Source organism: Mandrillus leucophaeus, unplaced genomic scaffold (assembly GCF_000951045.1).
Source record: "Mandrillus leucophaeus isolate KB7577 unplaced genomic scaffold, Mleu.le_1.0 Scaffold1839, whole genome shotgun sequence".
Lineage (NCBI taxonomy): Eukaryota > Metazoa > Chordata > Mammalia > Primates > Cercopithecidae > Mandrillus > Mandrillus leucophaeus.
In genome coordinates, this window is record NW_012101853.1 from 138,638 (window position 1) to 154,962 (window position 16,325).

General features: G+C 37.7%; 1 protein-coding gene across 1 annotated transcript in view; it reads left to right on the top strand.

The window, feature by feature from the left end:
* Positions 1-16,325, top strand: part of LOC105538042 (regulating synaptic membrane exocytosis protein 2) — a gene marked incomplete at its 3' end in the record, with an annotated part of 189,423 nt that overhangs the window by 52,704 nt on the left and 120,394 nt on the right. The window contains exon 10 of the mRNA XM_011977770.1: positions 5,351-5,504. Coding sequence (XP_011833160.1) covers positions 5,351-5,504 — 154 coding nt within the window. The remainder of the gene's footprint in view (positions 1-5,350; positions 5,505-16,325) is intronic.

The window sequence follows — 16,325 nt, forward strand, 5'->3', positions numbered from 1 at the left end:
TACAATGTAACAGGCACTGTGCTATAGATTGAGCCTTCAAAGGTAAATAAGGAGTGTTACTTACTTCAAGGAATTTACAATTCATTGGTGATACAGACACATGAATAGCAATTAGAATATAACATGCCAATTGATATGGAGGGGAAAATGCAATAGGAATACATAATTGCTGTGCAGAGGAGGACAGGTGGTCAAAGCAAGTCTTCACAGAGAGAGAGGAATTTAGCAAATTCAAGGGGAGTGAAATTCCTGCAGAGGGAATAAGAAGACATCAGGGTGAGGAGATATTGGTCAATTGCACTGAAATTGGAAGGGAATATGGTAAGAAATGAGGTTTGAGGCTTAAACTGAGACCTGGCCATGTCACTTAATATATAAACAAATTTGGATTTATCTGGTTGATAATAGGAACCAATAACCAATAACCAATTCTCTCTTTCCCATCTCTATGGAGTCTCACTTTGTCACAGTGGCACAGTCATAGCTCACTGCTGCCTCCAGCTCTTGGGCTCAAGTAATTCTTCTGCCTCAGCTTCCCAAGTAGCTGGGACTATAGGCACCCACCACCATGCCCAGCTAATTTTATTTTTTTTGTAGGAATGGGTCTCGTCATCTTGCCCAGTCTCATATTTTCTTTAAAAAGAAAATGGTTTGACTGTACTTGAGAAAAGTATTTCCAACTGTAATGTGGAGAATGATTGAAGAAGGCAAGATGGGAAGCAATTATCCAGCTATTAGCATGTTAAGTTACTCACTTTCAGCCTTTTTCAGTGTGGTTGGTATATTAGTTCATTTTCATGCTGCTGATAAAGACATACCCGAGACTGAGAAGAAAAAGGGATTTAGTGTACTTACAGTCCACATGGCAGAAGGCAAGGAGGAGCAAGTCACATCTTACATGGATGGTGCTAGGCAAAGAGAGAGAGAGATTGTGCAGGGGAACTCCTCTTTATCAAACCGTCAGATCTCGTGAGATTTATTCACTATGAGGAGAACAGCATCAGAAAGTCCCACCCACATTATTTGATTACCTCCCACTGGGTCCTTCCCACGGCACATGGAAATTGTGGAAGTTACAATTCAAGAGGAAATTTGGGTGGGGACACAGCCAAACCATATCATTCCATCTGTCCCCTCCCAAATCTCTTGTCTTCACATTTCAAAACCAATCATGCCTTCCCAATAGTCTCCAAAGTCTTAACTCAGAATTAACTCAAAAGTCCAGAGTCCAAAGTCTAAAGTCTCATCTGAGACTAGGTAAGTCCCTTCTGCCTATGAGACTATATAATCAAAAGTAAGTTAGTTACTCCCTAGATACAATGGGAGTACAGGCATTGGGTAAATACAGCCATTCCAAATGGGAGAAATTGCCCAAAACAAAGCCTCATGCAAGTCTGAAATCCAGTGATACTATCAAATCTTAAAGCTCTAAAATAATCTCCTTTGACTCCATGTCTCACATCCAGGTCATGCTGATGCAAGAGGTGGGTTCCCATGATCTTGGGCAACTCCGCCCCTGTGGCTTTGCAGGGTATAGCCTCCCTTCTGGCTGTTTTCATGGGCTGCCATTGAGTGTCTCTGGGTTTTCCAGGTGCACAGTGCAAGCTGTAGGTGGATCTACCATTCTGGTTGGTGGCCATCTTCTCACAGCTCCACTAGGCCATGTCCCAGTAGGGACTCTGTATTTGGGCTCTGACCCCACATTTCCCTTCTGCACTGCCCTAGCAGAGGTTCTCCATGAGAGCCCCACCCCTGCAACAAACTTTTACCTGGACATCCAGGCATTTCCATACATCCTCTGAAATCTAAGCAGAGGTTCCCAAATCTCAATTCTTGACTTCTGTACACCTGCAGGCTCATCACCATGTGGAAGCTGCCAAGGCTTGGGCTTGCACCCCCTGAAGCAATGGCCCAAGCTGTAGCTTGGCTCCTTTTTGTCACAGCTGAAGCAGCTGGGACGCAGGACACCAAGTCCACAGACTTGGTGTCACAGCATGGGGACCCTGGGCCTGGCCCACAAAACCATTTCTTCCTCCTAGGTCTCCAGGCCTGTGATGGGAGGGGCTGCTATGAAGACCTCTGAATTGCCCTGGAGACATTTTCCCCATTGCACATAGGCGATTAACATTTGGCCCCTCATTACTTATGCAAATTTCTGCAGCTGGCTTGAACTTTTCCTCAGAAAATGATATTTTCTTTTCTATCATATTGTCAGGATACAAGTTTTCCAAACTTTTATGCTCTGCTTCCCTTATAAAACGAAATGCCTTTAACAGAACCCAAGTCACCTCTTGAATGCTTTGCTGCTTCAACATTTGTTCCACCAGATAGCCTAAATCATCTCCCTCAAGTTCAAAGTTCCACAAATCTCTGGGGCAGGGATAAAATGCCACCAGTCTCTTTGCTAAAACATAATAAGAATCACCTTTGCTGCAGTTCCCAAAAAAATTCCTCCTTTCCATATGAGACTACCTCAGTGTAGACTTTATTGTCCATATAGCTATCAGCATTTTGGGCAAAGTCATTCAACAAGTCTCTAGGAAGTTCCAAACCTTCCCACATTTTCGCGTCTTCTTCTGAGCCCTCCAAACTGTTTCAACCCCTGTCCATTACTCAGTTCCAAAGCACTTCCACATTTTCAGGTATCTTTTCAGCAGTGTCTCACTCTACTAGTGTCAATTTACTATATTAGTTCGTTTTCATGCTGCTGATAAAGACATACTCGAGACTGGGAAGAAGGAGAGTTTTAATGGACTTATAGTTCCACATGACTGGGGAGGCCTCACAATCATGGTGGAAGGCAAGGAAGAGCAAGTCATGTCTTAACATGGATGGAAGCAAGCAAAGAGAGAACTTATGCAGGAGAACTCCTCTTTATAAAACAATTAGATCTTGTGAGATTTATTCATTATGAGGAGAATAGCATGAGAAAGACCCACCTTCATTATTCAATTACCTCCCACTGGGTCTCTCTCATGACACGAGGGTATTGTGTGAGTTAAAATTCAAGATGAGATTTGGGTGGGAACACAGCCAAACTATATCAGTTTTTTGGTTTGTTTGTTTGTTTGTTTCTGAGTAAATTAAATGGTAATCTCATGGGAAAAAACAAGTCTATAGAAATATTGAAGTGAGTGTTGTCAGCTGAGGAACCAAAGAGTGGTAAACTAAAAATGCTTCTGTATTCCCAGCACTTTGGGAGGCCAAGCGGGGGGAGATCACCTGAGGTCAGGAGTTCGAGACCAGCCTGGCCAATGTGGCAAAACCCCATCTCTACCCAAAATACAAAAATTAGCTGGGCACGGTGGTGGGCTCCTGTAATTCCAACTACTCAGGAGTCTAAGGCAAGAGAATCGCTTGAGCCCGGGAGGCAGAGCTTGCAGTGAGCCAAGATCACGCCACTGCACTCCAGTCTGGGCGACAGAGCAAGACTCCATCTCAAAAAAAAAAAAAAAAAAGCTAAACTAAACTAAAATCCCTTGTGTGACCTTTGGGAAGAAGGGTCACACAGTTGTTAGGAGCAGAGATTCTGAAGCTAACTGACTGGGTTTATATTCCTGGCACTACCACTTCTTAGCCTTGGGTCTTTGAACAAGTTATTTGACCCATCTGTGCTTCAGTTTGTTCTTCAACCAAGTAGGAATAATACTTTATGCAACTCAGGGTTAATATGAGAATTAAATAAGTGTGTTGTATTGTGTGTTTGTAATACTTTGGAACACAGTACCTATAATTTTGAAAATGACTAGGGAAAATTTAGAAAGAGTGAAATAACTCCAGGCATGGTGGCTCACACTTGTAATACCAATCCTTTGGGAAGTGGAGACGGGGATAGCTTGAGACCAGGAGTCCAAGACCAGCCTAGGTAACATAGCAAGACCCCCATGTTTAAAAATAAAAATAAAAAAAGAAATTAGCTAGGCATGGTGCTGCATACAGTAGTCGTAGCTACTCATGAGGCTGAGGTGGGAGAATTGCCTTACCCCAGGAGTTTGAGGCTGCAGTTAGCTATGAGTGCACCCCTGCACCCCGCCCTGGGTGGCAGAGCAAGACCCTGTCTCAAAAACGAAAAAGAAAGAATGAAATATTAACTTGGCTGTGTTGCTTCTTCACCTCCCTTAGGTAAATAGTAATTTATCTTTATGTGGCCATTCTTGTAAACACAAAGCACAAACACTGTCACTTGCACAACCTCCTAAAAAAAGTAGACATTAATTTCTACAGACTTGTATTTTGGGTAAAGTTTTAAAAATTTGTGTTATAAAATTTGTATTGTAATATAGTTCATGTTTAAAATCCATTCTTGTTTTTTTCTTTTCTTGTTTTAAATCTTTAGCAGGATGGTATGATAAATTCAGAATTTTAAATTAGACAGGCTGATTCAGTTTACACCTCTTTCACTTAAAAGCTGGTGTGACCTTAGATAAGTTCTTTTAACCTTTGTTAGCCTTGGTATTTTTGCTTATGAAAATTAAACAATAAGACAAAGCTAGTAATTTTTAAAATAATTGTGGCAGATGATATGGCACGGTTCATAATACACAGTAGGCACTTCAAATTTGTTTTACTCTTCCCATTTAAAAGTTCTTATAAAAGTTAATTTTTTTTAACTTTTAAGTTCAGGTATACATGTGGAGGTTTGTTACATAGGTAAACATGTTTAATGGGGTTTGTTGTGCAGATTATTTCATTACCGAGGTATTAAGCCTAGTACCAACTAGTATTTTTCCTGATACTCTCCCTCCTCCTACCCTCTACTCTCCGATAGGCCCCAGTATGTATTATTTGCCTCAGTGGGTCCATGTATTCTCATCATTTAGCTCCCACTTAAAAGTGAGAATGCAGTATTTGGTTTTCTGTTCATGCATTAGTTTGCTAAGGATGATGGCCTCCTGTTCCATCCATGTCCCTGCAAAGGACATGATCTTGTTCTTTTTTATGGTTGCTTAGTATTCCATGGTGTGTATGTACCATATTTTCTTTACTTAGTCATCACTGAGGGGGGTTTAGGTTGACTCTAAATAAAAACGCTTTTAAAATTCTAAAATGATATACAAATATTAGTTATTATTACAGTCATTTAAAATGAAAAGTGTTACTTTTGTAACGGGTAGTCAAGGGTCAAAAAAATAAATGTCTTAGATATTTAAAACTATTAAATCACTAAAGAAGTTATAAAAGTTTATTTATTGTCAAAAGCATACTGACAATTTTGCAACGTCTAAATGACCTTGTTTTTCATGTAATAGCATTACTATTATAATTATTACTACAAAAGTTGTAGGACCACTTAACATAATTTCTTTATTATTGGTATATTGTAACTGTCCTTTGTCTCTTGGGTTTGTAGATTTTAATTGAATTAGAAACAGCATTATTAGATGATGAGCCACATTGGTACAAACTTCAGACTCATGATGTCTCTTCATTGCCACTCCCCCACCCTTCTCCATATATGCCACGAAGACAGCTCCATGGAGAGAGCCCAACACGGAGATTGCAAAGTAAGTTTTACCAAAATTCTTTCATATTTTTATTGAATTTTCCTAATCTTGAGTTATATGTATGATACAGAATTTGAAGATATCATTGTAAATATTAATAGTCATTTGTTAGTATTTCCATAGCTATTATTGAAGCTTTTGAATTGTTTGAAACACTAAAATAAGGTTGTACCCATAGCAATCACCTATCACAATGTTGAAGTGGTTTATATTTGTATTTTGGGTGATATGACACCAAATAAGCACATTTACATTTAAATCTTAGTGCTTAGAATCCTAAATATAGGAATAAGATGGCTAATATGAATTTAGCCACATAGCTGTATGCACAAAATTATCATTTCCTCCTTTACTACTCTAGGTATTTTATGAATATGTAGTATACCAAGTATACTATAGTGGTTGAAACCATGAATTTTAATTTCAGACTACCCTGAGTTTAAATATTAATTCTTACACTTTAGAACTTTATGTTTTGTGGCAGATCCTCTCTCTATGCCTCACTTTCTTCGTTCATAAAAGGGAAATAGTAATACCTGCATTACAGGGTAGTTATAAGAATTAATTAGTCTCAATAATATAAACTGATGTTATTGTTATTATTGTTATTATTATCATCAACATTACATTTTGCCCTGGATTTTACAGCCTGAAATGTAAAATACAATTACATCATTCCATAGATGCTTAAAATAAACTCAGAAATATTTTCCAGATTGAATAATGACATTTTAAACTCTTCGCCCCTAAAACTCAGGTCATTATTTTTCTAATCAATCTACTATTGGAAACTGAGGTATATGTATACTGTTTTGCATAGTATTCATGGGGTAGTTATATCTTTATGGAGACAGCATGCTCCAGTTTTAGCAACATTTTGTCAAGTGCTGCAGGACTCATTGACATTAACCAAATTTTAGAAGTATAAATTTATAAGCACAAATGCCATGTCATTTATTAATCATGGGAAGTATAGCTGGCAGTTTGACAAATGAGTATTGTCTATCTGGATCACACACTTCTGCTGAATAGAAGAATACATTATATATATATTAGAAGACTGCTTGATTAGTAGAGAATTAGAGGTAAGGATTGATCTTATGGGATACTTAGTAGTCATAGAAAAACCTAGAGAATTATTTTCAATCCTTTTTAAAATAACCCCTCTACTGGAATTTTATTTCCACTTAATACAGTCTTGTACCTTTGGATGGTATTAATTGAACACTAATTCTACAACATCAACTTCTTTCAGCCTCCCCACACAGTAAACACTCATCCATTTCTATTTTCAAATGCCATTACGACATCTTTTGTTGTTATAATCATGTTACAATGAACTGTATGTAAATTAATTTTATTTTTTGTGACCATTGTATCTATTCAGTACTTTCTCTCTGAATTACAGTGTGGGATGACGGGTTACTACATAATGATTACTACTATATGTACCAACCTAATGTAATTTATATACTAATTCTTAAAGTTTATAGGCTGCTAACGCTAGCCAGCATCTTCTTTTCATTCGGGATTGACCTTTCCTTCAGTTTTTATTGCAATAACTGGTAGACTTGAGGACTCTCAATACCTGAAACACTTAAATCTATCAACATTTTTCATTTTTTTCCCCATGCTACTTAGGAAGAGTGAATGTGAGAAAAAAATGAGATTAGAGTATTGGTTAGCTGTATGTGTCATGGATTTTCATGCAGTTGTTATAATTTATCTTGCAGCTTTTAATATTTTCACATCCCCAAATGATCTTTCTGATACTTAGTCAGTAATAGTATTAAACTTACCCATGGGTGACATAATGACTCCATGTTGTACCATGTCAGTCTTGTCACTATCAACTAACCTCTAGTAAATAATTTATTAATGATATGTAAGCCTGAAGATAAGTAAAAACATGTACATACACATAAAAGAAAGAAACAAAAACTAGGAAATAACATTTAGGAATAGATAGAAAGCTAAAAACAACATTACCTTTGGCTAATTAGGCTAATACGATATATTAGTCATAATGGAAGGTACAAGTCAGAATATGAATAAATTACCAATATGTTATAAACTCCTTTGGTGACAAGAACCTCCTTAAGGGTTTTTCTTCATCTGGTGGATAAATATTGCATTTAATTTTAAGTATATGTATCATATTTCAAAGATCATGCCTTCCACCATGATTGTGAGGCCTCCCCAGTCATGTGGAACTATAAGTCCATTAAAACTCTTCTTCTTCCCAGTCTCAAGTATGTCTTTATCAGCAGCATGAAAACGGACTAATACAGTAAATTGATACCAGTAGAGTGAGACACTGCTGAAAATATATGTTGAGAGAACATACAGGTGAACAGTTATCATTAAAAGTGTATAATTCCCCTTTGGGGAATTATTTTGGAATACAATGAACAATTCTATGCCAAAAAGTTAAACAACATGGATGACATGGATAAATTTCTGGAGAGCCACAAATTGCAGAAACTGATCCATAAACAGCTAAAAATCTGAATAAACCTATAATAAGTAAAGAAGTTGAATTAATGAATTGATAATGAAAAAATCTTCCCACAAAGAAAAGCCTAGGCTTCACTCTTGAATTCTTTTAAACCTAAGAAAAGAAATACTAATGTTTCTCAAATTCCTTGATTAGAAAGAGAAAGGGAATACCCACCAATTCATTCTATAAGACCAGTATTTCCCTCATGCCAAAGTCAGACAAACACATTAAAAGAAAAGAAAACTACATACCAATATTCCTCATGAACATACACACAGACATCTTCAGCAAACTATTAATGAATTGAATCCAACAGTATATGCAAAAGATTGTACACCATAGCCAAAAGGGATTTATCCTAGTGATGTAGAGTTGATTTATTATCCAAAAGTCAATTAATGTAATTCAACATAGTAATAGAAAGAAGAACAAAAACCACATGAATATATGAAAATATGAAGAAAAAGCTTTGGCAGAATTCAGTGCTCATTCACAATTTAAAAAAAAAAGTGAATGGGCATGGAAGAGAACATAGTAGGCCTAGAAAAGAACCCTCCACAAAGTGGGCATAGAAGAGAACTTTCTGATAAAGACCACCTATGAACACCCTTTAGATGACAAACCATATTTCATGGTAATAAATGCTTTCCCCTCTAGTATTGATAACTAGGAAAGGATGTCTCTTCTTATCACTTCTATTCAGCAGTGCACTGGAGATTGTAGTTAGGACAGTCAGGCAAGAAAAATACATAAAAGGCATTCAGAATGGTGAGGGAGAAGAGAGAGAAACTGCGTTTATTCACAGATGACATGATTCTATATGTAGAAGATTCTAAAGAAGCCACACAAAAACTACTAGAACTAATAAACAAGGACAGCAAGGTCCCAAGATACATGAACAATATACAAGAATCTATCCATTAACATTTTGAAAATGAAATTAAGAAAACATTTTTGACCAGGCGCAGTGACTCATGCCTGTAATCCCAGCACTTTGGGATGCCAAGGTGGGCAGATCACTTGAAGTCAGGAGTTTGAGACCAGCCTGGCCAACGTGGTGAAACCCCATCTCTGACAGTACAAAAATTAGCCGGGCATGGTGGCAGGCGCCTGTAATCACAGCTACTCAGGAGGCTGAGACAGGATAATCACTTGAACTTGGAGGGCAGAGGTTGCAGTGAGCTGAAATCATGCCACTGCACTCCAGCCTGGGTGAGAGAGTAAGACTCCATCGCAAAACAAACAAACAAAAAAAACAACAACAACGATGAATTAAATTTTACAAAAGAAGTTCAAACTTGTACACTAAAAAATCACAAAACATTGTTCAGAGAAACGAAAAAGAGCTATAAATAAATGGAGATGTATTCCACATGCATGAATTGGAACAGCCAGTATTATTAAGATGATAGCTCTTCTCCCAATTAGTCTACAAATTAAACCCAATTCCTATCAAAATCTAAGCAGGATATTTTGCTGAAATTAATAAGCAGATTCTAGCCTTTCTATGAGAAAGTATAAGATCTAGAGCAGCTAAAACAAATCTGGAAGATATATATTTCCTCATTTCCATATTTATTGTATAGCTACAGTAATTGCAATGGTATAATACTGGCATAATGATAGACCTATAGATAAATTGAACCAAATTTAGAATTAAAAATTATATTCATGGTCAGTTGACTCTCAACAAAGGATCCAAAGCAAATCAATGGGGGAAATAGTTTTGTTTTTGTTTTTTTTACTAATAATGCTGGAACAATTTAATATCCACATACAAAATACTCAATTTAGACCTGACCTCACGCTATACACAAAAATTAACTTAAAGTGGATAATAGACCCAGCTGTAAGAGTTAAGACTGTAAAAGTCTTCAAAGAAAACATAGGAGAAAAATCTTCATTCCTTTGGGTTAGGCAGTTTTCCCCAAAACACCACCAAAGGCTTGATCAATAAAAAATACTACATTGGACTGCACCAAAATTTAAAATATTCGCTTTTGAAGACATCATTAAGAAGATTTTTTTAAAGCCTCAGGCTGGGAGAAAACACAGTCATGTGGCAGCTAATGACCAGATTACTTTCTGAGAAATGTGCCATTAAACATTGTCATCATTGCTGAACATCACAGAGTGCACTTATACAAGCCTAGGTGGTATAGCCTACTATACACCTCAGCAATGTGGTATAGTCTGTTGCTTGTAGGCTACAAACCTGTACAAGCACGTTACTATGCTGAATACTATAAGCAATTGTAGCACAATGACAAGTATTTATTTATCTAAATGTATGTAAGTATAGAAAAGGTACAGTCAAAATATGGTATAAAAGATTAAAAAATGATATACGTGAATAGGGTACTTACCATGAGTGGAGATTGCAGGACTGGAAGTTGTTCAGGGTGAGTTGGTGAGAAACTTGGTAAGTGAATGCGAAGGCCTAGCACATTATTGTATATACTACAGTAGACTTTATAAACATTGAAAACTTAGGCTACACTTTATTTATAAAAAATAAAGTGATTATACTGTGACATTGTGATGGCTATGACATCAATAGGGAATTTTTCAGTTCCGTCATAATTGTATGGGACCACTATCTTATATACAATTAGTCGTTTACTGAAACATCATTATGCGGCACATAATGTTTATCTGTGAATCTCATATTTGACAGAGGATTTGTATCCAGAATATATAAGGAGCCCTTAAAATGCAATAATAGTAAGAAGATAAATAGTGCTGTCAAAAAGTGGGCAAATACTTGATAGTCATTTGAAAGAATAAAATATATGGATCACAAATAAGGCCATGAAAAGATGCCCAACATCGTTAGTTATTAGTGAAATGCAAGTTATGCCATAATTATATTATTTAACACCCACTAGAATGAATGTAATAAAAAAGAAAGATGATAACAAATTTTTGCAAGAAGGGCAGAAATTGGAACCCTCATCCATTTGCTGATGTAAATGTGAAATGGTACAGACACTTTGGAAAACATTTTCGTCTTTTGTTAAAAAGTTAAAAATGAATTTACCATATGACCACTAATTTACCTTCAAGAGAAACAAAAGTGAAGGTTCACTGAAAGACTTGTACATGAACGTTTACAGCAGCATTATTCACAATGATTAAAAGGTAGAAATAGTCGAAATATTCATCAACCAGTGAATGGGTAATAAAATGTGGTATATCTGCACAACTGATTACTATATGTAACAAGAAAGAAGATACTGCTACATACTACAATGTAGTCAAACCTCAAAAATATTATGCTAAATGAAAGATGCTAGATGCAAAAGGCCATGTGTTCTATGATTCTACTTACATAACATGTATAGAAGTGACAAATCTATTGAGACAGATTAAGTTAGCAGTTGGCTGGAAGTAGCAATAGACAGTGACTGAAAATGGGTGTGAGTAATCCTTTGGCAGTGAAGGAGATATTCTAACATTAGATTGTAGTGATGTATACACAGATTTTAGAATTTACTGAAAATTTCTAAACTGTATACTTAAAACAGATATTTATGTTATATAAATTATACCTCAATTTTAGTCAAAGCCGGGTATAGTGACCACACCTGTAATCTCAGCACTTTGGGAGGCTGAGTGGGAGAATTGATTGAGCCCGAGAGTTCGAGACCAACCTGGACAACATAATGAGACCCCATTTTTATTTTTAAAAAAATTACCTGGGTTCAGTGACATGCACCTGCAGTTCCAGCTACTTGAGAGGCTGAGCTGGTAAGATGGCTTGAGCCTGGGAAGTCGAGGCTACAGTGAGCCATGATCACACTGCACTCTAGCCTAGGCAACAGAGTGAGACTCTGTCAAAAAAGAAAGAGAGAGAGAGAGAAAGAGAAAGAAAAGAAAGGGAAAGAAGGGAAGGAAGGAAACAAGGAAGGAAGGAAGGAAGGAAGGAAGGAGAGGGAAAGGGAAAGAAAGGGAGAAGAGAAGAGAAAAGAAAATGCAGTGATAAAACTACAGGATAGATACAATCTCAATTACAGTAAGAGATTTTAGTACTCCTCTATCAATGTTTATAGAACAAATAGAAGGCTTGAAGGATTTATGTGACATTTACAAAACATTCCACAAATCAGAAAACACCTTCCCTCCATGTTCATTAAGAATCACTAAGGTAGACCTTACTCCTGCCCAAACAAGTATCGATAAATTTAAAAGTACTCAGGTCAAAGTGTGTTATCTGATCATGATAGAAATAAAATAGAAATCAATAACAGAAAATCTCTGGACAAGCTTGAAATATTTATAAATGAAGTAACACTTCTAAATAACCATGACTCAAAGAAGTTAAACAGGAAATTAAAAATTATTTTGACCTGAATGAAATGAACACCTAATGTATCGAAATTCATGGGATACAGCTAAAGCAGAACAGTAGGGAAATGTATAGCCTTAAGGACATATATTATTAATACCGAAAATAACTTGAATCAGTGATAGGTTTTCAGCCTAACAAACTTCAAAAAGAAGAGCAAAATAGACTCAAGTAGAAGAAAGGGACTAAAAGTAAAAATAGAAATAAGTGAAATAAAGACAGAAAGTCAATTGAGAAAGTAAATGCAACCAAAGCTTGCATCTATGAAAATATCAATATAATTGATAAGCCTTTAGGCAGAATGATCAGCAAAGAAAGACAGAAGACAAATTATCAATATCAGGAAAAAGGTGATACCAGTACACATTCTACAAATATTAAAAAGACAGTAAGGGAAAACTGTGAACAACTTGATACAAATACATTTGACAACCTAGATGAAATAGAAAATTTCCTTGAAAGACACAAACTTGAGTCTCTCTCAAGAAGAAAGAAATAACTTGAGTAGCCCAATATCTATTTGAGAAATGGAATTTGTAGCTAAAAATTTTCCCTCAAAAAAATTTCAGGCCCAGATGACTTTATCAATGAAGTCTGCCAAACATGGAAGGGGGATACAATACCAGTTCTTTACAAACTCTTGCAGAATATTATAATGTTGAGAATACCATCCAGCTCATTTTATGAAGTAAACATTACTCTGATACCAACAACCAGCATATTAAAAGAAATCTGTACACCAATAAACCTCATGAAAATTTTAGCAAATTTAGCATATTAAATTTAGAAATATGTTGTAAAATAAAAATATAGAAAATTGAATCCACAATACATAAAAGGCATAATATCTCATGACCAAATGTTTTTATACCACGGATGCAATGTTTGTTTAACATTTGGTAAACAGAATGTCACTCATCATATTAAACTGAAAAAGAAAAAATATATATAATAATCTCAAGAGATCATCTCAAGAAAGAGCATTTGATAAAATCCAATGTTCATCTCTGTAAAAGACCCTAAGCAAAGTAGGAGAGAAAGGAACTTTCTCAATCCAATAAAGAACATGTATCAAACCCTACAGCTAAATCATATTGGTAAAAGACTGCATTCTTTCCTCCCAAGGTCACAAATGAGAAAAAAAAAATGTCTGCCCTCGCAACTGTTATTGAAAGTTGTAATTGTGCTTCTAGCTTGTATCATAAGGCAAGAAAAATCAAATGCATCCAGATTGAAAAAGAAGTAAAAGGGTGCTTATTTGCATACATGTTCATTCATATAGAAAGTCAGATGGGATCTATGCAAAAACTATTATAAGAAGTGAATCTATCACGGTTACTGGATATAAGATCAAGATACAATATCAATATTTCCATGTACCAGCAATAAACAATTGAAAATTGAAAAATACAGTGCCATATGAAAAAGTCAATTCACCACGAACAAGTAGTCTCTATGCCTGGGATGCAAGATTGTTTCAACATGCACAAATCGATAAATGTGATTCATCACATAATCAAAACTAAATACAAAAATCACATAATCGTTTCAATAGATGCAGAAGTGGCTTTCATTAAAATTCCACATTCCTTGATGTTTAAAACTCTCAAGAAACTAGGCATCGAAGGAACATACTTCAAAATAATGAGAGCCACCTATGACAAATCCATAGCCAGCTTAATAGTGAATGGGCAAAAGCTGGAAGCATTTCCCTTGAAAACTGCCACAATTGCTGGCAAGATGGCCAAACAGGAACAGCTCTGGTTTGCAGCTCCCAGTAAGATCAATGCAGAAGGCAGGTGATTTCTGCATTTCCAACTGAGGTACCCAGTTCCTCTCACTGGGACTGGTTGGAAGTGGGTGCAGCCCAAGGAGGGCAAGCCAAAGCACGGTGGGGCGTTGCCTCGCCCAGGAAGTGCAAGGGGTTGGGAAACTCCCTTTCCTAGCCAAGGGAACCCACTAGGGACTGTACCTTGGACTGTGGCCCAGATACTGCACTTTTCCCATGGTCTTCACGACCCCCAGACCAGGAGATTCACTGCAGTGCCCAGGCTACCAGGGCCCTGGGTTTCCAGCACAAAACTGGGCAGCCGTTTGGGCAGACACCAAGCTAGCCACAGGAATTCTGTTTTTCATACCCCACTGGCACCCAGAATGCCAGCAAGACAGAACCATTTACTCCCCTGGAAAGAAGGCTGAAGCCAGGGAGCCAAGTGGTCTGGCTCCACGGATCCCACCCCAATGGAGCCCAGCAAGCTATGGCACACTGGCTTGAAATTCTTGCTGCTAACACAGCAGTCTGAGCTCTACCTGGGACTCTTGAACTTGGTGTGGGGAGGGGCATCCACCATTGCTAAGGCTTGAATAGGCGGTTTCACCCTCGCAGTGTAAACAAAGCAGCCAGGAAGTTTGAACTGGGTGGAGCCCACCACAGCTCAGCAAGGCCACTGTTGCCAGACTGCCTCTGCAGAATCCCTCCTCCCTGGGAAGGGCATCTCTGAAAAAAGGCAGCAGCTCCAGTCAGGAACTTATAGATAAAACGCTCACCTCCCTGGGACAGAGCACTTGTGGGAAGGAGCAGTTGGGGGAGCCGCTTCAGCAGACTTAAACGTCCTTGCCTGGTAGCTCTGAATACAGCAGCGGATCTCCCAGCACAGTGTTCCAGCTCTGATAAGGGACAGACTGCCTCCTCAAGTGGGTCCCTGAATTCCGTGTATCCTGACTAGGAGACACCTCCCAGTAGGAGCCGGCAGACACCTCATACAGGAGAACTCTGGCTGGCATCTGGTGGGTGCCCCTCTGGGACAAAGCTTCCAGAGGAAGGAACAGGCTGCAGTCTTTGCTGGACTTCAGTCTCTACTGGTGACATCTAGGCAAACAGGGTTGGGAGCGGACCTCCAGCAAACTCCAGCAGACCTGCAGCAGAGGAGCCTGACTGTTGGAGGAAACTACCAAACAGAAAGGAATAGTATTAACGTCAACAAAAAGGATGTCCACTCAGAGACCCCATCAGACAGTCACTGACTTCAAAGACGGAGGTAGATAAATCCACGAAGATGGGGAGAAACCAGTGCAAAAAGACTGAAAATTCCAAAAACCAGAATGCCTCTTCTCCTCCAAAGGATCACAACTCCTCGCCAGCAAGGGAACAAAACTGGATGGAGAATGAGTTTGACGAATTGACAGAATTCAACTTCAGAAGGCGGGTAATAACAAACTCCTCCCAGCTAAAGGAACATATTCTCACCCACTGCAAGGAAGCTAAGAACCTTGAAAAGAGGTTAGACGAATTGCTAACTAGAATAATCAGTTTAGAGAAGAACATAAATCACCTGTTGGAGCTGAAAAACACATCACAAGAACTTTGTGAAGCAACACAAGTATCATTAGCTGAACTGATCAAGTAGAAAAAAGGATATCAGAGATTGAAGATCAACTCAATGAAATAAAACAAGAAAACAAGATTAGAGAAAAAAGAGTGAAAAATGAACAAAAAGTATGGGACGATGTGAAAAGACCAAATCTATGTTTGATTTGTGTACCTGACAGTGACGGGGAGAATAGAACTAAGCTGGAAAACACTCTTCAGGATATTATCCAGGAGAATTTACCCAGCCTAGCAAGGCAGGCCAACATTCAAATTCAGGAAATACAAAGAACACCACAAAGATACTCCTCAAGAAGAGCAACCCCAAGACATATAATCATCAGATTCAGCAACGTTGAAATGAAGGAAAAGATGTTAAGGACAGTCAGAGAGAAAGGGCGGGTTACCCACAGAGGGAAGCCCATCAGAGTAACAATGAATATCTTAAGCCAGAAGAGAGTGGGGACCAATATTCAACATTGTTAAAGAAAAGATTTTTTCCACCCAGAATTTCATATCCAGCCAAACTAAGCTTCATAAGTGAAGCAGAAATAAAATCCTTTACAGACAAGCAAATGCTGAGAGATTTTGTCACCACCAGGCCTG